At 42.8% G+C, this 25,002-nt stretch overlaps 1 protein-coding gene across 7 annotated transcripts; it reads left to right on the forward strand.

Moving 5' to 3' along the window:
- Positions 1 to 1,326: 1,326 nt before the first annotated feature.
- On the forward strand, positions 1,327 to 22,390 carry SIAH1 (siah E3 ubiquitin protein ligase 1). 7 transcript variants are annotated; one of them, XM_075433701.1, is made up of 2 exons: positions 1,327 to 1,408; positions 20,992 to 22,390. In XM_075433701.1, the coding sequence occupies exon 2, from the start codon at positions 20,994 to 20,996 to the stop codon at positions 21,840 to 21,842; it is 849 nt and encodes a 282-aa protein (XP_075289816.1). In that variant the 5' UTR covers positions 1,327 to 1,408; positions 20,992 to 20,993; the 3' UTR covers positions 21,843 to 22,390. The 7 variants fall into 7 exon arrangements, with proteins under 7 accessions (XP_075289816.1, XP_075289814.1, XP_075289817.1 ...); XM_075433699.1 differs by lacking the exon at positions 1,327 to 1,408 and adding an exon at positions 1,635 to 1,821; XM_075433702.1 differs by lacking the exon at positions 1,327 to 1,408 and adding an exon at positions 16,645 to 16,754.
- The last annotated feature ends 2,612 nt before the right edge of the window (positions 22,391 to 25,002 follow it).

Consider the following 25,002-nt stretch of genomic DNA (forward strand, 5'->3'; position numbering starts at 1 on the left):
GAGACGCTGTCAACTTGCCTTTTTTTAGCAAAAAGTTAGTGTTATGGTTGCAGGATGAAAGCCTTAACCACAGAGATACTTTCTAAGAAACCACACAGATTACTGGAACTGATAAGCATTCTGGTTCTCATATCTAAAAATACTAATTGCTACTGTTGGAGAAGCTTTTTCCCCCGTTGCCTATAGCAGATTACCTTTTCTGAAGTTTCCACTACTGAGTAGACTTCCATATGTTTAAAAATACATCAAATGATTGGCCCTACTCTGTAATAAAACCAAAGGTGGAAAAAACCCTCTAATATTGGTAATGTGTTTCTTCAGGATTGTGTCCTTCCTATCCAGGACAAAAACAATACGTAATGATAGTGTGTTTCTTTAAGTATTCAATAAGCCAGCCCAGCCATGGGTTGGCAGTCATTGCCATGTGTATCGCTCCTCATGAATACTTAAAGGAAAAGGCTCAGTTTTTGGGAAAAATAATGTGCAAAGAAGTTATACTGCTATAGTTGTCATCCTTTGACAATAAATAATTGACATTATCTATAATTGGGATGTTTCTTAAATAGTGGGTTTGGCACCTGTTGTACTGCATCGCTACAGTGATGTATTTTTGAGAAGCTGCTTTAAAACTAATCCCAAAAATCTCTGAATGAGAGCAGACTTGGCAGATTCAACATAAAAACATTATACAAAAAGAAGTGCTTTCTGGTCATCAAAAGGAACGAGGAGGATATTGAGAACCATCTGGATAACCAATTAAACTGGCCAAGAAAATGCTTCAGTCATTCAAAAATTGAAATAAGATAGCAAATACACATTTTAAAACATTTTACTGAAAATAAACAGTGGCTCTCCTCTGGCAAACCTCTGAATAGCTTCAGTAGATAAACAAGGTCCTAATCCCGCGAAGCATATGTAAGCATGCTAGTAATTGCATTAATTTCATCCAGTTTATGTGCTGAAGTTACGTACGTATTTAGGGCATTGCTGGACGAGGGCCTAACCTGAAATATGCAAAGTCTTGGAAGAGACTGGAGGAGGGGTTTGCTGTTACCAGTCCCTTAAACTCGCCAGCATGCTCCTGTGCTGGCCGTCACTGGCCTCCGTACGAAAGGCCGCTTCCCAGGGCTCCTTCGCTTCTCAGAACAGAACTAATCGCCCTCGTCACAGCCCCCAGCTGGGTCTTCGGGGCCGTGACCCCGCCAATGCCGGCGTGCCGAAAAGCTCGCTTTCGGCGCTGGAGCGCTCCCGCTGACCCGGACCGGGCCGCCGCCACCACCCACCGGGCACAGGAGGGCGAGGGCCGGGCCCGCGGCCTCTTCCCTGCCCCCGGGCGCGGCGCCGCCCCGGCCTCGCTCGCTCTCGGGGCCGCGGGGGAGCCGGGAGACGCCGGCGGGGCCCGGCTCAGGTAGGAGGCGGCCTGTCCCCGGGCGCGGGGAACGGGGGAAAGCGCGGAGCGGCCTCTGCGCGGAGGGCCCGAAGGCCGCCGAGCCGAGCGCCCTTTGTCTCCCAGCGCCGCCGGCCGCGCCGCCCCGGGAGCAGGGCAGCCCGGCCCGCGCGCCGCTGCCGGGTGCGCGTGCGCGCTGCCGCCCGCCTGCCCGCCCGCCTCGGGAGCGCGCCTGGCAGGCAGGAGAGCTCCGCCGCAGCTGGCGCGCGCCCCCGTGGCGGTGTCTCCTCGGCCGGCAGCGAGAGGGAGGGAGCGCGCGGTCGGGCCGGGCACCAGCGTCTCGGCGAGAGCGGCGCAGCCAGTCGCCCCGCAGCCCGCGCGATCGGGGGAGCCAGGCCGCCTCAGCGGGGTCGCGCCCAGCCCAGCGCCCACAGGTGAGCGAGCCGCGGGGGGAGGCCGAGCGGCCGCGGAGGGGCCCTCTCCCCGCCCAGCCCCTGCGCGGGGCTGCCGCCCGCGGAAGGCCCCGTCGCGGTGGCGAGGCCGGCGCGGCGGCTTCAGAGGGGGGGACGGGAGAAGGCCCCGCCGCGGCCTAAGCGCAGCCCGGGCGTCCGGTTTCCTGCTGGCGGGGGGGGGGGGGGGGGGAAGCTGAGGCAGCCTGGTCTGAGGGAACGAGGCGCGGCGGGCCCTGCTCGTCCCCGGGCGGGCCTGCGGGTCCCGAGGGGAGGCGGGGAGCGGCCCCGAGCCCCTGCGCCGCGCTATTGTGCGCCAGGCTGAGGAGGCGGCGGCAGCCCGGCTGCCGTGGAGGGCCCGCCGCGCGCGGGCCTGGGCCGCGGGGCTGCCCCTTTGTGGGCTCGGCCTCGCCTCGCCGCGCCGTGCGCTTTGTGCTGGCGGCCGCGGAGCGGGGCGCGGCGCGGCGAAGGTCAGCTGGGCCGCGGCGGCGGGGGGAGGCGGGGGCGGCCTTGCTGCTCCGGGCCCCGGCGGCGGCCCTGCCTCCCTGCGTGCGGCCCGGCGGGCCCAGGCTGCCGCGGTAAATGAGCCGCTGGGTGCCCCTGCGTGACATTTCGTGGAAAGGCTGCTGCCTGCCTCTGCGCTGATCCGGTGAGGGCAAAGAGTGGGGGAGATCATTGCTCGTACCACGGCTTCCCCTGCGAAATTAAAAGGCTGGAGGCCTGCGTTCTTTCCCCTTCTCCACAGTTTTAAAAGGACAGGAGACAATGGCGTTTGTAGTGAAAGGCAAAGCATCCCAAGTATTTCTTCAGGAGAAGGACCGAGTTTCTTTTGCGGGGGTGAACTAGGGGCACTTCCATTGTAATCTCACGTTTTGTTTGTAACTGTAAACAGAATATTTCTCCAATATTTTCAGTCTCAATTTCAGCTAGTCTGGGTGAATATTACCTTTCATCTGTAATAAGCAGTTTATTTATATGCTAAATAAATAAAGTGTTTTAATTTGTTTAATGTGGCAAATGAGTGGATGTTAGGAAGCTCATGGCTAATTGTACTAGGTCATGAAGGACATGGGATATTCCACGCACAGGACGTAGTTTCAGTTGTCTGTTTCTCTCCCCTCCAAACTCTTGAGGCTAGCACGGTGCATTCCAGAGGGGGGGTGGGGAAGAATGGAAGGGACTCTTCTCAGCTCTGAGTTATTCAAGCTGGTCTTCAGGAAGATTTGAGGTGTTGGAATATAGGTAGACTAATACAGAGGCTTTTAGGATAAAGCTTGGATCTCTGGACTAGTCATTTGTTGCAGAAAATAACTGTGGGGAGTATACCTAAAGAATAAATTGATTAGTGCTACTTTTATCGTTTGTTGTATGCTGTAACATTGATGTAAACATTGAGTGCTAGAAACGATAATTGTGTTAAATTCAGTGGAAACTGATGTTGTTAAATAGCTTTAGCACTTTTCACAGCAGTGAAAAATTATACAGGAAAGCACAAAGATAAGAGACATCTGTCAGTGGTATAGTGTTAGGAATCTGCTGTGACCCAATAGTTCTGAAACTGATTAAATGATAAGCGTTTTGGTCCCGTAAGTGCATGTCATGACAAAGTATCTTGTCCATTAATGTGTTATTTCTGTTGGTAAGGTTTTAACGCTATTGTCTAATTAGACTGTACTGGAGGAATTAGCTCAGAAATTCAGTGGTTCCAGCTATGTAGGTGTGAACTGAGGAAAGTAAGTAAAAAAACACAAGTACTTTTCATACTTAGATTTGAGTATAATTGCTGTTGTCTGTGTAGTCTGAATTGAGAAAGAGGTACTGCTCAGATGTCAAAAACACTTGTCTCTAGTGTGGAAGGGGGGGGGAAGCATGAGCACGTTCACATAAGAAGCAACTCTCTTTGGTCTGAAAACTCAAAGAAATCAAGTAGGACAGTTTTATGAACCCTGGTCTTCACATGAAACATTCTGGAAGGCTATACATGCAACTCCTATGAGAAACATGATGATCTTAATTTTAAGTTAGGATTGCTTTGCTTTATTTTCTGCTTGTAATAATGTCTGTAGTCTTGTAACTGTCAGCTTTAAAAGTTGGACACAATTTTGCCAAATAGATTATCAGTGCATGTTTTGCTTTAATGGTTGTCTCATTTTCAGGAGCTAAGCTGAACCAGAATAGTCAAGGTGAATCAATGGTATCTGAAATTCTGGAGACATAGAAGGAACTCAGTTCTGCAGTTGTGGTGCATGTGCCCAGTCTGCAGGAAGGCCAAAATGAAAATTCTGTTTCCAGCTGCTGACTGTAGTCACCTGAATCCCTGGTTGGTGCTGTTAGTGCTACCTGCTGCAGAGAACAGCAGCAGTGAAGTAAGGATGCTGGCAATCTCAACCATCACTTAGGGCCTAAAGCTTAGGATCTCTTCTCTGACGTTTGCCGTCTTAAACGTCATGAACGTCGTAGATGCAGGAGATCGTGTTTGCTGGATTTTTTTCTTCTTTATTGCTTTGGTTTTTGAAGGGAAATCAGCATTAAGAAAAGTGAAAACTAGCTGTGATTAAAAAAGAATAGTAAGAGATAGCCCTTTTGACTCTTAACAGAAATACACGACAGGTAGAGAAACATAGTTATTAAAATGTTTTGTTTCATTAATAAGAAATTTTGTTGTAAGCAATTTACTCTTTTTCAAACTGTACATACTGCTTATGTCTTCAATGTACAGCCTACTGTAGGTGACCCTGCTTCGGCAGGGGGGTTGGACTAGATGACCAACAGAGGTCCCTTCCAACCCCTACTATTCTGTGATTCTGTGATTCTGTGATCATGATCAAAAGGCAATTTTGGTGTATGTCTTCTGTGTACGGTATCACATCATGGACTAGAAATGGAGAGATACACGTAAATGCTGTGGTGTTACTGTGAGATGTTACTCCAGGTTTACCTGAGTTTTGCCTATTAGCGCTTAACTGCATATAACAATAAGCTTCCCAGGTAGTTAACTTGGGGTTGTTTTATACCATGCTATAATGTGTTTAGCTGTTAACTGTACTAGGTAAAGAAAGAAGACGAAACCTAGCATTAATGCTCCATTAATACTCTCTAAGTTTTATGCCACATTTCATACATGTGTATGTTTTCTGGTTCTAATACAGAATACGTCCTGCTTTTCTGTAATGCTTAGGACAACTATTTTAAATATATGCCTGTTAATCTATAAAACAGTGATTCTTTGTGATGTCACAGGAATAATGAGAGATTTGGTTACTGATTCCATGGTACTTTAATCAGATAAAGTGCAAGATAATTACAGTTAACCAAATGGTGCACTTCTGATTTTGACTTGTTTCTCTTTGTAGAAGCTGAATACAGAAGCTGAGGTTGGCTGTGTTTTCAGTGGGGAAGTAAAATATGATTTGAATGATGAAGACTGTATTTGTCCTTTTGCATCTGGAAATGCATTTTAAAAAATTACTGTGGATGTATTCCTACAGGGAAATTGATGTAAAAGGAGCAGCGAATTCATTTACAGACAGTTGTTGACCATTTCCTTTTTTGTTTGCCTTATCTAGAAACAGGTTTGTATCTTTTTTTTTTTGTAACGATTGATGACTTTGCTGAGACATGAAGAAAAACAAGGAGAGTGTAGTGATAACTTCTGCTGCTTTAAAGAATTAGTCATCAGCTCCTTTAAACTGAAACAGCAGTTCTTTGAACTTTGGTTTGTGTGGCACGAAATCTTTAAGTTAATATTTTTAAGTTCTTTCCTACAATGCTTGCATGTAGTGCTAAACAGAGCAAAAAGTCATTTAGTCTGTGATGAAAGACCACAGTGGCTTTTCAGTGTTTGTTTTTTGAATGCTGTCAAGGAGGAGCATTTAGAGTGCCACGCTTCTAAGAGTTATTTTCAAATATATGTTCAGATGAAATATGTCAAAGGAAAACTGAATGAAGGAAAATTGTATGTTAAATTTTGCAAATGTGCAGATTGTCAAAAAGTTGAAAAGGTTTTAACTGAAGTAGGAGTATTTTGAAACAATTTAGTGTTAAATTAGAGGAGGGAAAATAAATTCCGTTATGTAAAAATCGCTATAGCTGGTCTCTAGCTTAGAAATGTAGGTGTATTAAAAGGTTTATCTTGGTTGTTTCTGTTTACTCTGTATTACAGATCTTTCATGAGGGAAGGTTCTTTGTCTTCTGTATATTGCAAGGGGATGACAACTGAAACACGAGGTTTCTAAGTTCTGTTTTGTGAATCTTAGCGCATACTGCTTTATGCTGAAATGTGATATAGGTGCTAGTTTGAAGTGGGTTTTAAAAGTTAGTTTTTCCTTTTAAAACTCAGTGTTATTTCTAAAATATGTGGTTAGTTGCTGTTAACACATCAGTGTTAGGAAAGATGGAATAATAGATGAAGTAGCACTGCATAAGCTGTAGCACATCCAGGGTACAGTTCTGCAGTAGCTAAAGACAGTTTCTGTTCGGGCTGCGAGAGATAACTTGCAGTGTTGCTGTCACCAATGTGAATGTGAAATGGGCCAGTTTTAGTCCCAAGTTTAGTTGAAAACTAATCGCCTGTGAGGAATGGGTAACTATGATTTGGTTCACTTCCCAGAGTAACTTGCTGCGTGGTAACGTAAGAGCCAGTGCTGCTGCAAGAGATGTCATCCTCTGTCATTGTGGGCGCGCGCGGGAGCAGCCTAAGTGCAGGCTTACAGCTAAGAAAGAATAGTCTCGCCCTCGATTGCCAACTTGTTTTTGCTGTCTTCCTGGTGTGCCAGTGTATGCACTCATGTAGTTGTGCAAGACTGATCTTGCTGAATATGTTACCTTAAAGAGAAAGAAAACTAATGGGTAAAAGGCAGGCAGCACAACCGTTTATTTTGGTGGCAGCTTGCTTTTGTTTGTTGTAGAAATGGTGGAATTGCACTCTGACATGCTGTGTGTGTGTGCCTGGAGTTGTGGAGCCTGTATCTGGTGGATTGTTCTTTGTGCTGTAGATGAACTATTTTCCTCAATTGTTTGTAATGTATCTGGAAGCTCTTGAGAAATACTGTAAGTGAGCAGCTCTTATAAGTGCTATTAAAATATTTCGGAATCTTTAGAACATGTGACGTTGTCACTTTGTCTTTGAAAGATGACTAGGACTACATGTATCAGCTTAGAACCAAGACCTGGGTCCTGTCCTCAGATCTATGAAAATGCACTCTGTGGATAGTATTGGTTTTGGGTTTTTTTTTGTGGAAACCTCACTACCACCTGTCATTTTTTTGACCACACATAGGACTCAGAATTTGCTACAGTCTTATGATCAGATATTTTAATCTTCTTTAAGTTACCTAATGTTGTTTTGGAAATCATGTTTGAAACATGCTTCAATATACATTTGTGTGATGACACATATATAATCTCACTTTAAAGTGTACAAGAGAAACTTCTCATGTTTAACTAAAGCTAGTTTTTAAATTTATGTAAACTTGTTCACTTTTGCCTATATATGAGCCTTAAATCTTGTTCCTTTCCTCCTTATGTGCATGTGCAGTCGTCTTGTAAAAGCTGTGAAAATGCTCTGCTCAGCTGATCTTCTGATTTCTGAATGACTGTTTATTTTGAAATATGCATGCATGTATATATGTGTAATATGTATATAAAATCATTACAGTCACAAAATTACTTTCATTCACAGAAAATTTTTCCCCTGTTTTGTGCATGAAGGTGTCAACACAGTTGAGAGTTGATTTGTGTAGGGTTCATCTCTGCATGGCCGATATCTGTGATTATGCAAGTACGTTAAGGTTGTAATTTGAAGACTGGTTGCACAGGTGTGACTAGGGAATAATTTGGCTGGCAGATGTTGATGGTGTACTATAAAATTTTAGTCTGGCTTTGTTCTAGCTCAAGTATAAACATTAGAAAGGAATTTTTGCAAATAAAAAGTATGGATTCTATAATAGAAGTTGAGACGGACATTATTCTAAAACAGCACCTGTAAAGCAGTACTTTTAAGAGCACTTTTATACATACTAAAACCAGCTGCTGCCCTAAACAGCTTTATTTTAAAATCAGGTGTTCCATTTAAGGAAAAGTTGTTGTTCTTGTACAGTCATATTTCTTCCATGGAGCTACAGGTGCTCATCTACTAAAGGAGTTGAGTGTGAGGAAGAAGATTATTTCATGAAGCCTGTTCCTTAATAGACGTATGAGGAAGTAGGCTTAGGTTTGCTTGTGAAACTTCAAATTTTTTATTTCCTAATTTTTGAATGCTTGATCTTCCAACCTAATGTATTTTTGTAACAGTCCTGTAAAAGAAAAAGGCTAAAAAGTACTGAAGTTTACAGTTACATTCTAGATAGTGAGTCATTGTTAGGGTTTGATGTTTGAGATTCAGCACTGCAACGTAGACTTGAGTTTTGATGTAACTATATAACAGGAGAGAGGATAATATTATGCAGAGAAGGATGTAGTGATAGGTGTTGAATTTAGAAAGTGTTGATGAAGAGAGCATGAAGTAGCAGAAAGATACATCTGCTCCTGTCATTTCCAAACCATTTATAATATCTTGCGTTTTATTTTCTGATGTAGACTCAGGTCGGACTTCAGAATGATTATAGTTGAATTTTAATTTTGTATGCCATGAAGCATTTCCCAAGCAATACAAATAAGTGAAATAGCGCATTTGTTTTACTTAGCATTTGAGATGTACTGATCAGAATTTAATGGCAATAAAAGAGCATATGATTCTCTTGCCCGAGAGCTCTTTTTCTGCTGGATTTGAATCGCTTGCTTCAAAAGCTGGGTAGTTGTATCTTCCCAAAGAAAGCTGAGGGATTTTTTTTGGTGATACAAGGATACCTCTAAAGAAAGGTTACTTTATTTGCTATCCATAAAATGTCAGTGTGGAGTTGATGCCTCAGAAGGAGGCCTTCAGATTGGATACAATAGAATTAGCTAGAAGTGTGTTGCAAATGTCTCCCTAATTTGTCTCTTTGATGTACAAAATATTGGAATGAATAGAGGGCAGTTATCCATATGTGAGCAGGAGTTGGAAAGTAAACAGTGATTTAAGTTTGACTATTGCTGACTGTAAAAGCTGAGATGTCAAATAATTTAATATAATGTCCTTTAGTTTATAATGATATTTAGTTATTACTAACCCAAAGTAAATTTGAATAGGGTCTACAGAGTTAATTTAGTATCCTTATCAAGTTAATTCATTCTCTTTTGCATTAATGACTTAGAGCTACTAATGGTATTTTAAAACCTGCAAAAACCAGGGAAGTATTTGCCTGTGGTGACTCAGAAACTTGTGACAGAGCAGGAACTAAACCCAAGTCTTCCATGCCACAGACTACTGCTCTAGTACCACTAGTTTCGTGTGGGGGTTTTTTAAGGTTTCAAGAAATGCTCAGTCTTTTCGTGTAACGTGGTGGTCTGTGGAGTCAGCAGTTCAACCCGCTTCTGTTAGCTGTGCCTCGGTTTGCTAATGTTTGCTGGACGAGTGCTCTTATTTGTGAGATAAAGTTCCATTCTAAAAGTGGTGTTTTCACAAACAGCAGTAGAGATGTTGCTCTATGCAGGAGTGTGACCATGGTAGACTTGTCAGTAGCCAAGTTTGAGAATTTGAGTAACATTGTAATAATGATTTTAAAAAGGATTTTTACTGGTGGCAGTTGAATCCTTGTGCAACAATACTACAGAAACAGTTAATTTCAGAATGGGGGCGTGGGGAAAACTTAAGTCACTAAAGTAAACCATATTGGTTTTGGTGGAGGCACATGTACTTCAATGAACGGATGCTAGAAACACAAGAAGATCGTGTGGTGGTACAGCTCCTCCCCCTCCCAGACTGCTTTACAATCTCAGGAATTCCCGTCAAGCCTTTGTGCAGTGAGTTTGGTGGGTAAGCATCCCTTGATTTTACCAGGAACTCTTGCATGGCTAAGGTGGGGAGTAGCACTGACCATACCAGGAGCTCTGGTTGCCTGGCCAAAGTGGGGAATGAAAGTGGGAATAGTCAATCATCCCTTGACAGCCTTACAATGTATCCTACCTGGATTGTAACTTAGGTAGGTTGGTACCAGTGTTACTGGAATTCTCAAAATTCCAGTAATTACCAACTCAAATTGTGGGCAGGATGGAAATTTACTGATGACCAAAGTCAGTCATCTCACTACCCTAAAAACAGCAGTACCAAGGGAGGCCCTGGGAGCTCTCTGGGTCTGCAGCGGGCTGCGCCCAGCACCTCCCTCCGAGTGGGATGCCTCTCAGAGCACTTCGAACTCTGAAGTTCGAGGTTACCTTGGATGAACTACAGGGATCTCTCACTCCTTGAGGCTTGACATTTGCTCGTTGAGGAAAACCACTTGAAGAGAGTATTTCACTGAACTCGAGGGGAATTTTAACAGGTACCTTTATCTACGCAGATTGTCTCTGTGTGTGTGTACATGTGCGAATCGACTCAAATTGTAATATCCTAGTGCTGTGATTGTAGTAGTGAATTGTTCTTAATCACTCTGTAAATGCTACGTTAACCAACTATTAATTACTGCTAAATTTCTGTGATTTTCTCTCTCTCTCTCTAATGGTGAACGCACCTTGAATTGCGGCTAGACATACCCTTTAGACATAAAGTGTTGTGGTGTGAGGCCAAGTCTGGATCCAGCCACACCTGGGCTGCTCTCTGAGAAGGAGTTTAGAAAGCAAGGGGGTCTGTTCTGAACCTTGTGACTCAACGGATTTCCCTTACCGCTTATATCTTTGCTTCCAATCTCTGTATAAGTAATTTTATCTTAACCCTACTTCAATTTTGTATTCCATTCATTTGATAAGTAATAGAGTGAACACTGCCAACAAACTTTGTTAAATTACGTTTTATAACATCTTAGTAAAATAATTTCTTACAAATACTTTCGACAGTGATTCTGTAAGTGACCTAACCACTCATTCACGACAGGTGGGAGTTTAAAAAAATGAAGTACTCAAAAGTTTGGAACCATCAGAAATGTGAAAATGCCACTGTGTTTTTGCACTTCTTTTACTAAGGTCTTATATTTGTTCCAGTGTAAATAATTTCAGTGCTCTTTATTTTTTACCCACAGTATATCAACAAAATACAAAAGCCTGTGTCCCATCTTAGATTTCCATAGCTTTCCTTTTGAATTAGGTATTCATAGTAGGAAAATCTTACTTCCAAAATGTAGAAATGTCAATAAAAATATGGACTTGATCCTTTACATTTAAAATGTGTGTTTTGTTCTGTGTGTGTGTGATAAAGGCATTATCTGACATTCTTTTAAATGTTCTTGCTTTTGAAGATTAAATATCTGGATTAAAAAACAAAACCAAAACACTTGTAAAAACTCTCCCTCAAAATGACTAGAGATTCTATGTAGGTTAATGCTAGAAGTTCTGAGAAATTTGTAATTTCGGATGAGTTAAAATTCAGGCTTCCAGTGTCACTGCTCTGTGGTGCTGGATGTACTTACGTGTGAATCTCATGTTTGACCTATCTCAGTTCTCCAGGCCCTCCCCTATGTGCTCGCCCTCCACAGGTCAGATTGCCATTCTTCACAGCACTCCACTGTCATCAGGACTGCATGCAGCAGGACAGAACAAATCAAGGATCACAAAAATAAGTTACTATTTAAGATGGAAATATGTATGAACCTAAGCAATGCACAAGATGGAGAGATCTTTATAAAAATAGTCAACGTACCTAATCCTGTCCTGACCCTCCTACTGACCGACTTTCTGTGTCGTGATCACTCTCTTTTATAGGCCAGGTCCTCCTTGATCAGGTCTGGTTATTTTGATGGTTTGCTCCCTAGTACTATTTAGATATGCAGGGAAAATATTGAGCATAAAATAGGTGTTGAATTTGAATTGAAATAATTGCAGAGAGACTTAGTGTGTGAAGACGCATGAAGGTACAGGTACTTCTTTTAGTTTAGCCTGGTGGAATTAAGGTAGGCACTTCCATGCCACACCCTCTTCCCTGTGTCTGCCACAGACACAGGAATGGTGATGCAATATTGCATGGCAGTTACAGTATGCAGTGAAGAATATAGTTTTTGCAAAATCAGACTGAGGAAAGAAACACAGCCCCCAGATTGTCACACTCGGTAGGATTTGCTGTTGACATTTACAGAGGGGTTTTTTTACTTTTTTTGTTGTTGTTGTTTACAAAGACAGTGTAATTGTATACAGAGCCCATCTATGGTATCTGGTGGAACAGGATTAAGTGCTTTCTGCTTTAGATGCTTCTGAATGGTAGTATATGTTACAGCATGAAAAATAACTTGCTTTTTTTTGCTTGTGCTCTTACTAATTCACTTTGTAGCTGATCCTCCTGTATGCCTGCCTTACTTTTTATTGCAGCATGGTTATGTCTGGAACTTTTTAAGAGGTGACTGTCTACCTGTGTTTATAGAAATTATTGGGCTGAATTATTGCTGGAAGATGATCCTGGTGCAGGTCAGTTCCGTGTGTTCCATGCACAGTGAAAGGAAATTAGATATTACTAAAAATAAAACAATGCTGTTTTCCCTGTTACTTATTGTTTGCATAGAGTTGTCTATATTTCCATATGAAGCTTTTCTTTTTTAGATTCTGTGGTTTCTGCCATCTTTATTTTGAGACCTGTACTTCTGCTTTATCTCGGTTGGCTTTACTGTACTCAAACCATGGCAGGCTGCAGAAAAACACGTTCTGTTTGGTATCTGAGAGTACCAGTGTGGGACAGCTGCTGTTTTGAGTTCATACCATAGTTTATCATGCTGTAGGTTCTGTATGTGGGTGTGCTAGAGCTTCAGGGGTGCTGTGGCAAGGAGGGCTCTGGCCACTGACTGACTACCGATATGGGCGCTGAGGGTACAGGGCTGGTGAATGGAGGAAAGAAAAGGCTTTTGTTATGGAGCACCACTTCAGGTACACTGCAGGAGTGTGCAGGATACAGCTTTGAGCAGTATTGCTGTATCGTCATCTTCGCGCCTCTGTGGTGGGTAGGATTCAGCAGTATCAGCGAGATAAGTTATTTGCTTGTTTTTGAAAAGGAAAAATACAGTAAAGTCCAATTTGGAAGTGATCCATGATCTTTTTAATGCAAGTGTTTGGTTTTGATTTGTGTTTACAGAATTGTTCTTTTTCTCTCTGTTTGTTTAACTATATGTAATGGAAAAGGTTGTTTCACTAGCTAGTTTGCAGCTTAAATTTCATTACAATAGACTACCAAATATCAATAATTTTTTGTTATGGTTGCTTATACCAATTTTTTAATGTATTGCTGCATTTTCTTTTTCTAGCGGTGGCATTTGATAAATTGTTTTTAGTATAGCTTGAATTTTCAGGAATTTTCTTTGTAGTTCCCCTAGCTTTTGCTTTCTGTCCTGCTTCCTCTCCTTCTAAGCTCAAAAGATGGGGGAGATAAATATTCTATTTTGTTTTATAATTTGTGATGGTCTGAATTTACAGAGAAACCTGTTTTCTTATTTAATGCTGCATGTAAGACATGTAAAAGCTGTGATGTTCTCTGATTATACGGTACAGAGCAAGTGGTCCAAACTCAGTTTTTTGCTGTTGATTAGCCATTTCTAGTTTTCATTCTGGAATGAAATTTTGGATTTTATCAGTTAGTTTTTCTCTGAACTTTGTTCCTCAGCTTGTCTTTGCTTGCAAAACTGGAGTGTTGCAGCAGAATAGTCTCTGACATTCCATGCTAACTTGGATCTTGATTCTCTAGGATGTGGAAAATTCTGGTTGGCTAGAGTACAGATCATGCACTTTTTAAAACTGATATTCTGTGTTGCATTTAAAAATGAATGCTGTAGTCATGGTAGTAGTAGCTTGCTAATGTGATTTTTATGTGGTGGTTGTGTGTTCTCTATAGGACATTGTTCCTTCTTAATCTTACGTTATAAAGCTGTTGGAAATAAAATCTTTTGATAGCTAGGAACAAACACCTCCTGGGTTGATGTTTAATATTCTGGCATAGATAGGCAGGAGCAATAGTTTATGATAGCGATGAAGCAGAAGTCAAACAGAGCTAACCAAGGCTCAAGTTTTTGTACTGGATTAGAAACAGGTCACTATCGCTTGACGGGTGTAATAATACTGTTTGTGTTTACATAGTGCTGTTTGTATCTTCATCGCCAGGTAGTGTGCATTGAATTTGAGATGATCTGGATTGCCCACTAGCAATGACTCAATTGGTGATCATGTTGCATACAAGAGAAAATATATGATAGCATCAGAAACATTGAGCGTTACGGTCTGGTGGTTCACTGCAGGGGTAGCCACGAAGAGGATGGGTGATTCCATGATTATATAAATCCATTGGGATTTTCTCTCTTGGTGACTGGAGAGAGGCGTTGGTAGGGATTGTCATGAGGTGCAGGAAAAAAAGAACTACCTGCAGTTTCAGGCAGGCTGTGTCACTACAAGGTAGTGGAAACTGTTGTAATTTTGTGTGAAAAGGAGATGAACTGGGCAGATGACATTTGGGGAAAGGAAATCATCATGAGACTTGCCTTAAATTTGTAAAATTTTTTTGTCTTAAAATGTTCTGTTACAAGCACTGGCTTTTGGTTATTGTGCAGGAGAAGAGGAGCCCTGAGGTGTCTGAAATAACAAACAGCATATAGTTAAGGGCACTAAAGAAAACAGTGTCTGGAAGGGTTGAAAAAATTCGTAATTCGTGAATCAAAACCAGAGTCTATAGAGACTAAGTTGCGTTATGTAGTTGATTAATAATTGTATGTCATGAATTGTCTTCTAAATGTTTTTGAAGTAGGCCAGTAGGTACAGAGGCTGTCTGTAAGCGGGGATGTACATTTCTGTGTCCAGTGTTGTCAGATTTGCAGAAGCAGGCATGCGTTTGATACTGACCATGCCAGGCCTTTGTGATCTAACATCTCCCACAAGCTGAAAGAGATAAATTGATAGACTTCAAAATGGAAAAGCCTTGGACCTTAAAATGTCTTTTAAAATTTAAATAGAAAATAAAAATATTAATTTAAAAAAATATGCACAAGGTGTTCTCTGAGACACTTGTGCATAATGCACTTAATGTTATACGTGCTTAATTGTTGAAGTGTCATTTTGGTGGTGGTGAGGACAATATGTAATATTTTCACTAGAGGCAGCTAAAACCTGTTTCCTTTCTGTTCTGCTGTACATCGACAATTATGAGTGCAAGAGGAGACAGAGCAAAGGTGGATTCCTTGGAAAATTATTTTCAGTACGCGTAGTTGAAAAGCTGGCTTTTCCATAGGTCTATAGATGTTGTCCTCAGCTGTTGAAGACTTTTCATCATTGAGCAGCTATGGTACAAAAATATGGTATCCGAAGAATTTTTGATACAAAATTAACCTAATGCTATTTTAAAAATTGCGAGAAAGTTCATTACTGAAAATACAGTGGTGCTCCTTTTTAATCGGAACAAAGTGTGCTTTTTAATCACCTTCATTCTCAAGATAATTCTCACTTGGGACTTCTGTATCAGTAACACTTGCAGTTTCTTGGGCACAGCATTATGTACTTTGTGTGTACTTGTATATGTGTACACACACACCCCATTCTTGTTTCAAAATATACCCACACGGCTTTTTGCTGTTGCATTCATGAAACCTTCCTTCTGCTGCCAAAGAAATGTTGGTGACTCTTTAATATTTTCGATTTATTATTTATAGTATTTTACAAAATATTTATTGTTTGTAATATTTTACCAAAGTTATCAGTATTGTACAAATATCTGATGATACTGGATAATATTTCTGTATCTTCTTTTAAGTTCTCATTTACACCTGTTTAATGACTATTTTCAACAGTTCATTTAGCTTTTGGGTTTTGACATTCTTTGACTGAGATTGCATCTTGAAAAAAGGAACCTGTCAGTGTTTTCACAACTTCAAACACTGTCATGGAATGTTCTCATTTCCAGTGCTCTGTAACAGGGCATTGCATTTAGAAAAGTCTCATTTTCAAGTATGATTGTACAGTTGAAAAAGTTGAGACTTTGTATTACTACTTTGATGGCTGTAATGCATTAAGAATGCATTGTGAGTGGAAGTTTCTGAATTCAATTAGTTCTGAAACATGATTGAAAAAAAGATTTTATTGCATCACATACAGACATTTGTGATAAGGCATTTTTTTCTGTCCTTGCATCACTTTTCAGCATTATATAATTAGGGTTTTTTTCCCCTTCCAGCCATTAAGATGACTTACATATAAGTTTGGTGGGTTTTTTTCCAAAACTAATACTCAGTTACCCTCTCAAAAGCAAATCAAGATGTTATGTCAAATAGATTAGAGTTGGGTTTGAGTGAAGATCCTGGAGAAGTGGATGGTGTTAGCTTGAATTTGTCGAAGGCACCCCGCCCCGTATTTCAGTGAAATGCAGGAGATGTGATGTCTAGGATGGTGTCTGTAAGCTAACGCCTTGGAAAGACGAGAAGCTGAAGGGGTATCAGGCTATTCCTGCATGCTGCTGTTAACTGTCTGGCATCTGAGGTGCGTTGTCCTTTGGAACGTCTCTTGAAACTGCTTTCCTTACCGTCTGCACCTCAGCTGAGCTTTTTAAACAGTGGATTGATTGCGTCTTCCCATTCTTGCTTTAGGTTTTTTTTGCCCCTCTGGGGTTTCAGAGGCTTTTTCTCGTCAGGCATCGTACGTTCTGTCACAGCGCAAAGAGCACACAGCGTTCGCTGACCTCCCGAAGGACTCGTCGTTTCTTTTTGGGGCAGGTGCTTTGCTGCGGCAGAGGAAGCCCAGGGCCCGTTTCTGACACTCGTGGTTTCTCCAAAGCCATTTCCGGGCTGGTTTTCTTCAGCTTTTCTGTTTTGCTTGGAAACTTTCTTGACTCGTAGCTGGTGGGACTGTTGTATGTTGCACTTTTGGGGGTGAAGCTGAAGCATACCATGTATTGAGTGAGTAGTGTTTGTTAGTTGGGCATGATTTGCACGTGTTGTAGTGCTGAGACAAGCATATGCTGTGATGTCGCCATCATTGCATCTGTGTTCCACGATGCCGGAGCTTTTCCGAGCCCAGCGTGTGCATCGAGCAAGCCTGTTGACTTGGTTTCCAGCTCCTTTGTCCTGAAACTGTTCTGATGTTTTTAATAGTCTGTGTGGATAGTCAAATATGCCACATTGTTCCACATCTGTTGGTCTTCTTGAGACTGTTACGCTTTTTCATAATTGAATAACCTGTATACAAGTGGAGAAGATGGCTGTCGAGTGGGTGCCCGGTGGATCCACAGAGGGGAGCGCTGCCTTGAGCGGTGTCGTTGGAGTGGGGGTCGGGAAGCGTTCCGGCCGGGCTCTGCAGCTCTGAACAGGGCCGCGCGGCGCGGGCCCGCCCCGCTGTACCGGCCTGAGAAGGGGCGAGGTGCGGCGCGCGGGGAGCGCGTGCCGGCGCGGCCCCGCCTGGCGCACGCGGACCCGCAGAGGCCGCTGCGTGTGCGAGCGCGCCCTGCCGGCCGGGCCGGGGCCTGCCCTCCCCTCGAGTGCCGACGGCCGCCGCGCCCTCCCTGCGCGGCCCCGCGGCCCCCGGGCAGCGGCGGGGCGGGGCCCGGGTCGGGGCAGCCAATGGCTCGGCCGCGGAGGGCCGGGCCGGGCCGCGCCGCCTCAGCCGCTGGCCGGCCCCTGGGCGCGGGGCAGCGCCGGCGCGGCGGGGAAGGCTGGGGGAACCATTTTGGGGCGCCGGGCCGCGGCGTGGAGGCAGCCAGTGGATGCGGAGCGTGCGCGGCCGTAAATGGGGGGGGGGGGGTCGGGCCCGCAGCGGTAACAGGAACGCGCGGGGGCCCGCCGGGGGCGTTCGCCGGGGGCAGCGCCCGGCCCGCGCCCTGCGGGCTGCCCGCCCCCGGGAGCGGCCGCCGCCCGAGCCCCGCTCTGCTGCGCGGGAAGGCGATGAGCTGCCTCGCCCCACATGACGGGGAGAGCTGCCTCCGGCGGCCGGCGCCCCTGGAGCCGGGTCCTGCGGGCCTGCTGGCCGCGGAGCGAGGCCGCCAAGGGCAGAGGTAGCGCCTTCTGAATGGCCTCCCTCGCGGAGCCGTGAGCTGCGTTTGTGGGAGCCGTGAGACCGCGTCGCAGGGTGCGCGTTTGCCCCTGCCCCAGGGCGGGGCTGAGCATAGTGTCGGCAACAGGTCGGTGCGCTCTGGGGTCGTCTAGGGCAGAGCTGTTCTCCATCTAGAACGAGGAAATCTGAAAATATGCCTTCCCCTTTTCACTCTTTATGTTGGTTCAACTTTTTCAAAATTGTACGATCTTTTGAATAATTTGTGTTGTAGGAACTGATCCTTTCGAAGATGACACCTGGTGTACCTTAGTTTGTCAGTGTTGCTTAGAGACTTACCCCGGTGTGTGGGAACACAGATAACGTGATGACAAATACGGCACGTACAGGTTTTTACCAGTAGTGAAGTTTTTGTAACTTAAAAATACCTTTAAACTTTATTTCCAGTTCTGTATTGTAGCTGTATGGTTTTTGATAGTTTGCTGGGTAAATGTGTTAACACTGTTAACACTTCTGCTTGCGATTAACTTGTAGTTCTTAAGATAGCTATAAAAAAAATGACTTTTCTGTCATGATGTATTATTCATCTTTATGCTAGCAAGAGTGATGAAAATGTAGGCTTTGGGCAGGTTTAGGCTTGGTGAATTACAGTTTATAGCTTTATCCCATTTCTTGCATGCTAATCTGAATGGTCTGGTTTGCAGATTCCTGCTCCTTTTTCTTCCCTGCTTATGCGGATGGTCCTCGGTTGTGGAAGGTGCGTGTGGAGGCTGGTCACCTGCAGGAGCGGTGATAAAACAGGGCTGGGCGGCTCTTCTCTGTAGCGCTTCCGTAGCTTAGAAGGCTTAAGTGGGAAGTACATCTGTGTGTAAGGTCTCTTGCAGAGTTTGTAGGTTGCTTAATTTAGCTGTTGTATGGGCTCTGGGAGGTGTAATTAAAGAAACCAGAGCTCAGCCAGCTCGTCAGACTGCCTAGGGAACTGGTCTAACGCAGTGGTTTTCACCAGTGTTATCTGTGGGTTACTGGGGATCCCTGGATCGGGACGTATAGGTTCAGGTAAGATGAAGCACACGCAAACTTGTCTGAAATGTGTGTGTTTACAGTATTTGAAGGGACACACTTTAGAATTTTACATACAATATGCATGTGATTTCAAAGCTCTTTCCAGGCAGACAGGGTGATCAGAATTTGTTCGCCTGTGTACAGTTGTTCTCTGTGTATAGGAGTGCAGTGTGCCATCATGAGCCTCCCACCTGTGGGTGCTGGGGAGAAAAATATATAGCAGCAGTGCTCTGTTGTCCAGAGGCCTTACAGTTTGAACCTCCTCGCAGCAGGCTGGGGTGGCGTCACTTGCCCAGAACACTGATTTGTCACAGGTACCTTAAACTTTTCATCTCAGCTGGAATGCCTTGCAGTAGGAAAATGAGGCCAAAAGATACAAACATTCTTGTCATCTCTACAGTATCAGTAAAGGCCCAGCATTGCAAACCACCGTATGTTTGTTTTTTTTTCCTGAAGATGGAAACTGGACATTTCTAGTCCAGCAAGCCTGAGGTGAAGAGAGAGACTTTATGGGGTGAGGTGATGCTGTTACTGGGCATGTGAGACTCGTAAAATCAAGTGGCTGAATACCAAATCTTAGACACACAGGTGTTTCTAGCTCTGGACTGGGGAGAGGTGCTTCTGTAGAAGGATTTGAAACGGGCTCTCTGTGATTACTTTTTGAATGCTAAGGGATGAGGTGTTTTGCATGTTGGAATCTCTTAGCTCCCTCGCTTTGTGCCCTGAACAGTGCACATCTTGCAAAAGCACGCACACTATGCTGCTTTGAGGTATCCAGTCCAAGTATGAGTAAGTTTGTGGGTGAAATGATGCTAAATATGGGAGGCTTGCCTATTGCTTAACATTCCCATGTCAAATAGCAAGGAGATTAAAGATGAGGTTTATTTTGAGGCCTTTACACAGACGTGACAGATACAGAGCTGTTGTACTTGCAGTGAAGCACTTAAGGTGGTTGAGAATTTTACTGTGTAATGGAAGCCAATTTTGGATAGCATTTTACTTCCCTTAACCTAGGAAGCCAAGGTTTGTTTTTTCAAAATGGAGTGTTTATTTTTTCTGGTGGCACTTGTAACACCTTTTGCACAAAAAGGAGGGGAGCTAGGGGGTGTGGGAAAAAGTGTAGCATCCATCCATAACGTGTTAGGAAGTATGGTCCTTTTACCGCATCTGTTGAATGCTGGAGCCAGCCGTTCGGTCAGACAGCTTTAGCTTTGGTCTGGGCACGTCTGAAAGAGCAGGGCTTCGGGGTAAACTTCAGCAGCAGCGCCTTTTCAAGTTACCAGAAATGTTTGAGCACTTACATGTTAAAATTAATTCTCACATTTAATCTTCTGAATTTCTTCTCTTATTTGGGAAATTGAATAAAATAATTGCTTTGTTTTTCTTTTCTCATCTCTTCAGAAATGGATTAATTCAGGAAGCTGAAGCAATGGATGTGCTTTACAAGCTGTGGGCCTTAGTAACAGAGCAATGAAAATGAGTCACTGTCCTGGCCTGGGAAAAAGGCAGTGTAGCTGCTTAGCTATGTTTTTTTCTTGCTACTGTTTCTCATTTAAAAAAAAATATTATACAGTAAACATGATTACCGAGAAGTAATCATTTTTTTATGAAAAATGGCTAGTTTCTTATCTCACTAAATACACAACTTCAGCCTTAGAATTGTTCTGTAGTGCTCCTAGTTGTTACACGCAAGTGATCTGGGTGGAGTATTTTGTAAATGCAGTATTTAAAAAAAAAAATAAATAAATAAAAAAGAAACCACCACCACCAAACTTCTTTGAGGATTTCAGTTACATTTCTAGCATGTCTTTACTCATCTCCCTTGCAGCTTCCAGTAGGTAAATTCCACTTCAGAATAATTAGCAGAACTTCTTCGCTTGTTAAATTTGCGTGTCATGCCAGTGTCTGTATTGCGTGCAGCACAACTGACAGCCGACACGTAACCTGTCCACAGTTTGCGTTACGTGGTTGTTTTGCTTTCATTTGTATGTTTTATTTTGAAATTTCTTTCTAAATGAAGAAATACTGCATGCAGAGGAAACTGGAATGTGTTGAGATACTGATTCTTTTCTCTCTCTTCTGTTACAGAAATGAGCCGTCAGACTGCTACAGCACTACCTACAGGTACTTCCAAGTGTACGCCGTCGCAGAGGGTGCCTGCACTGACCGGCACTACCGCTTCCAACAATGACTTGGCCAGTCTCTTTGAGTGTCCTGTGTGCTTTGACTATGTGCTGCCACCGATTCTTCAATGCCAGAGTGGCCATCTCGTTTGTAGCAACTGTCGCCCCAAACTTACGTGCTGTCCAACTTGCCGAGGCCCGCTGGGCTCCATTCGTAACCTGGCTATGGAGAAAGTTGCCAATTCTGTACTATTCCCATGTAAATACGCCTCTTCCGGATGTGAGATAACTCTGCCGCACACAGAAAAAGCAGACCACGAGGAGCTGTGTGAGTTCAGGCCTTACTCCTGTCCGTGTCCCGGTGCTTCTTGCAAATGGCAAGGTTCTCTGGATGCTGTGATGCCCCACCTGATGCACCAACACAAGTCAATCACCACACTTCAGGGAGAAGATATCGTGTTCCTTGCTACAGACATTAACCTTCCTGGGGCTGTGGACTGGGTTATGATGCAGTCTTGTTTTGGCTTTCATTTCATGTTAGTGTTGGAGAAGCAGGAGAAGTATGATGGTCACCAGCAGTTCTTTGCAATTGTACAGCTGATAGGAACACGCAAGCAAGCAGAAAACTTTGCTTATCGACTTGAGTTAAATGGTCACAGGCGGCGATTGACTTGGGAAGCGACTCCTCGATCTATTCATGAGGGAATTGCAACAGCCATTATGAATAGTGACTGTCTAGTCTTTGACACCAGCATTGCACAGCTCTTTGCAGAAAATGGCAATTTAGGCATCAATGTAACTATATCCATGTGTTGAAATGGCAATCAGACCTCTTCAGGCCAGTGTTTAAAACCATTGCATTTAATTTAGCAGTTACTAGGGTGACCATCTTTGACTGTCAGACAAATTATTCGGTAGATGGAGGGTAGACGTATATGAAGGTAAATAAAAGGAAAGGCTGTTAAATTACAGGAAGCAGTTGCATGTAGTAACACTAATATATTTAAAATAAGTCAACAGTAAACCACTGAAAATATATATACACCCAAAATGGGCATCTTTTGTATTAAGAATTGATTCTACAGGAAATGTTGTAAAATAATTCTAAAAACTTGTTTGTAGATTGATTGTACCGTTGAAGAGGATACTGTTTCGTGTTTTTGTTTGTGTTTTTTTCCTCCCCCCTTTGACTGACAAGCCATGTTGAGCGGTCTGGTCTCTGGCCGCTGCCCCCCCCTCCCTCTGCCCCCCCTTTGTAAGTCACTACATAGTATTGCTGCTGTTTGTGTATATTTTTTGTGTATTTGCTAATTTTTATTAACTTCTAGTTTTTCATTAAATAAATATGACTTTCTTTTCTGTAATTCAGGTTTTTCTCTTTTTTGTATCTTTTTAAAGTTAATTACAGGTGTCATCTTTTGATATATGCATAATTGCTATGGTAAAACTTATATTTCTGTATGTTTGGTAAATTTTGTCTCTTTCCAGTAGTCAATTCATTGGTGATGCTGTTCTTAATTGAGCTATTTTGTGAATGTACTGAACTCGAAAGGAGTGATTATGTTCAAAGATGTATCAGGAAAGAAAGCTCCTTTAAAAACAGGTCTAGATGTTGTTGTACTTTGAGTTATTCTTCTAACAAAAATGAACAATTATTAAGAATTTTCTGAATTGAAAAAATTCACGTTTCAAATTTAGAGACACTTAGAAACTTGATTGCATCCTTGTATTTGTTGGTTTTGCAGTACAAAGAAGGTATTGTCTTACACAGTATTTGTAATTATAAAAACAGACCATTTTTTTTTTTTTTAGAGGCAGTCAGAATGAGATGTTTTCAGTCTTTTTATATTTGTCATTAAAAGAATACCTGCAAATTAAAAAAACAACCACTTTTGCTTTTTGCTTTAGCTCAAAGTTTGACACATTGATACTCTTGCTCAGTTTCTTGTCTTTGTGTCTTTTGGTTGTTACTAAAGTAACTGTCTTGAACCGATTTTTGGATGTCATTTTAGTGCCATGATACACATTATGATGCAAATAATCTCTTACAGGTGTTGTTCACCAGCCATAAAGGCTTGTGAAGGATGCCGGGCTTTATGCAGACTGCCTATATGTGAAAAATTGAATCGTGAATGTATATGGTGTTTGTGTTACAAAACATAGACATAGGGACAGAAGAAAGTAAGGCGAAGAGCTGCTTCATCTCAAGCTGTTTGAAAGAATCTTTGTTAAGGAGTAGTGGGTGTCTGTTTGGAGAGGTAGTCTGGCCATTAACTACTTTTGTAACATATTAAAATACAGTTTATTTACTGTGCACTGTCTTAACTTTCTTACCAGAAGTCGGTCAATTGAGACAACTCTTGTTATCGTTTTGATGCATGACGAGGTAAGTAGTTTACAGGTAAGGAACGTAAAATCCACCAGGTTGTATTCATAAAATACCACAGAAATAGTTGGCTTCGTGCAGTGAAAGTAAAAAGTTCCACTTCTAAAAAGTTGATATTTTGGCCGTTTGAACTGTGCACAGATTTCATTTAAAAGCTATATTGGTACCTTGTGACAGTAGATAAACGCTTCAAAAAATCCTGCAGTCTAGCATTTTTTCCCTTGTGAATATACAGCTCATCGTTTGCAGTCTTCTGAATTCAGTAATTATTCTCACCTCATTCACCTTGCCTGCAATTACCTCAGGTTTGTCTTCCGGTCTATTGACAGAAACTTGGCTAAAAACTGCCAGTATTTTTAGAGAATGCTCAGACTCGGCCTGTCCCTCGCTCCCTCGCGACCGGCGGGCTTGGACTGACGTTTGCCTGCCCAGGTTACCTGAGTTTGGGCTCTCCAGAGCTGCACGTTAGAGCGCAGCAGGGCTGCTCTCTGCTGCTGCCTGTCCTGGGAATGGCTCAACTCGCATTGTGTCCCCAAAGCACCCTGGATCTTACAGCTTTGTTGCGCTGGTCTGCAGTGATTTTATTTAGGCTAGAATGAGCTGAAGAAGACGACTATACTTTGAAGGGGACTTCAGAAATTGCATTTGTAATGAGCTTTAGAAGCTGAAGAGGGGGTTTTTTTGTGTGTTTTACAGATGACAAATGCTACAGCATAACTAATGTATGCTGACTTACTATAATGTAAACTGGTATTACTCCATTTGGTGTGTAAAAAAAAAAAAAAATCTCTATAGAACAGTTAATGTCCATCATGAGATAGAATGATTAAACAAATCATACTTAGGCCCTGATCTTAAAAAGCGTTACAAGCCTCCAATTCAGTAGATCTCCTCTAAAGCCTCTGAGGATCTGGTAAGTCAACTACACTCTGTTATACATGAAAAAAGAAAACATACTAGAAATCTGTACAGTTTACCACCTTATCTAAAATCAGTGGTGTATTAAAGCCTGCCATTGTCTGAACATTAGCTTCTTATTTTAGAAAGCACTCTTTTACTTTGCTGTATGGGGAAACAGTACTGAAATTTGTCTTTGATGAAATAAAATGCACTAGGTCTTGCATTTGTCCACTAGCACTACCTCCACTGTTTCTCATTGCCTTTAAAAAAAAAGAGCCTTAAAGGGAAAATGTTTGACAAATGTGGATGTTAATATTTGGGTTCTGTTTGCACATTTCTTGCTAGCTCTTGTTTGCAGTATTGCTTTCAAATTAAAGCAGGTGAACTGTTTTGTTATGGCTGCCTGTACTGTTGTATTCTCCAGTATCTCTTCAAAGCTACTATGATTAAAGCATGCATTGCACTAGCGGGATAGTTACTATCTGTAGCAACTGATAGTGTGGCTAGAGGAAAGGAGCTACCACTGCTTGCTTTTTACCTTTGATAAGCTTAGCTCTCTTAGGGCGTGTTCTGAGGGGCACGTGTTTAGTGTTGGGTCCATTTAACAGTCAGCTGCAAAGCAGAATAACCCCTGGGGTACTGAAGTTACTTTAAAAGCTCTTTACTGTTCTAGCTTGCTGCTGTGCAGAT

This window comes from Opisthocomus hoazin, chromosome 12 (assembly GCF_030867145.1).
Source record: "Opisthocomus hoazin isolate bOpiHoa1 chromosome 12, bOpiHoa1.hap1, whole genome shotgun sequence".
Taxonomy (NCBI): domain Eukaryota; kingdom Metazoa; phylum Chordata; class Aves; order Opisthocomiformes; family Opisthocomidae; genus Opisthocomus; species Opisthocomus hoazin.

What these genes read in the sequence shown, in the direction of transcription:
- SIAH1 (XM_075433698.1), top strand. Translation starts at nt 17,755, where the DNA reads ATGACGGGGAGAGCTGCCTCCGGCGGCCGGCGCCCCTGGAGCCGGGTC. An exon ending in CGAGGCCGCCAAGGGCAGAG is followed by an intron (nt 17,846 to 20,991) that starts GTAGCGCCTTCT and finishes CTTCTGTTACAG; the next exon opens with AAATGAGCCGTCAGACTGCT.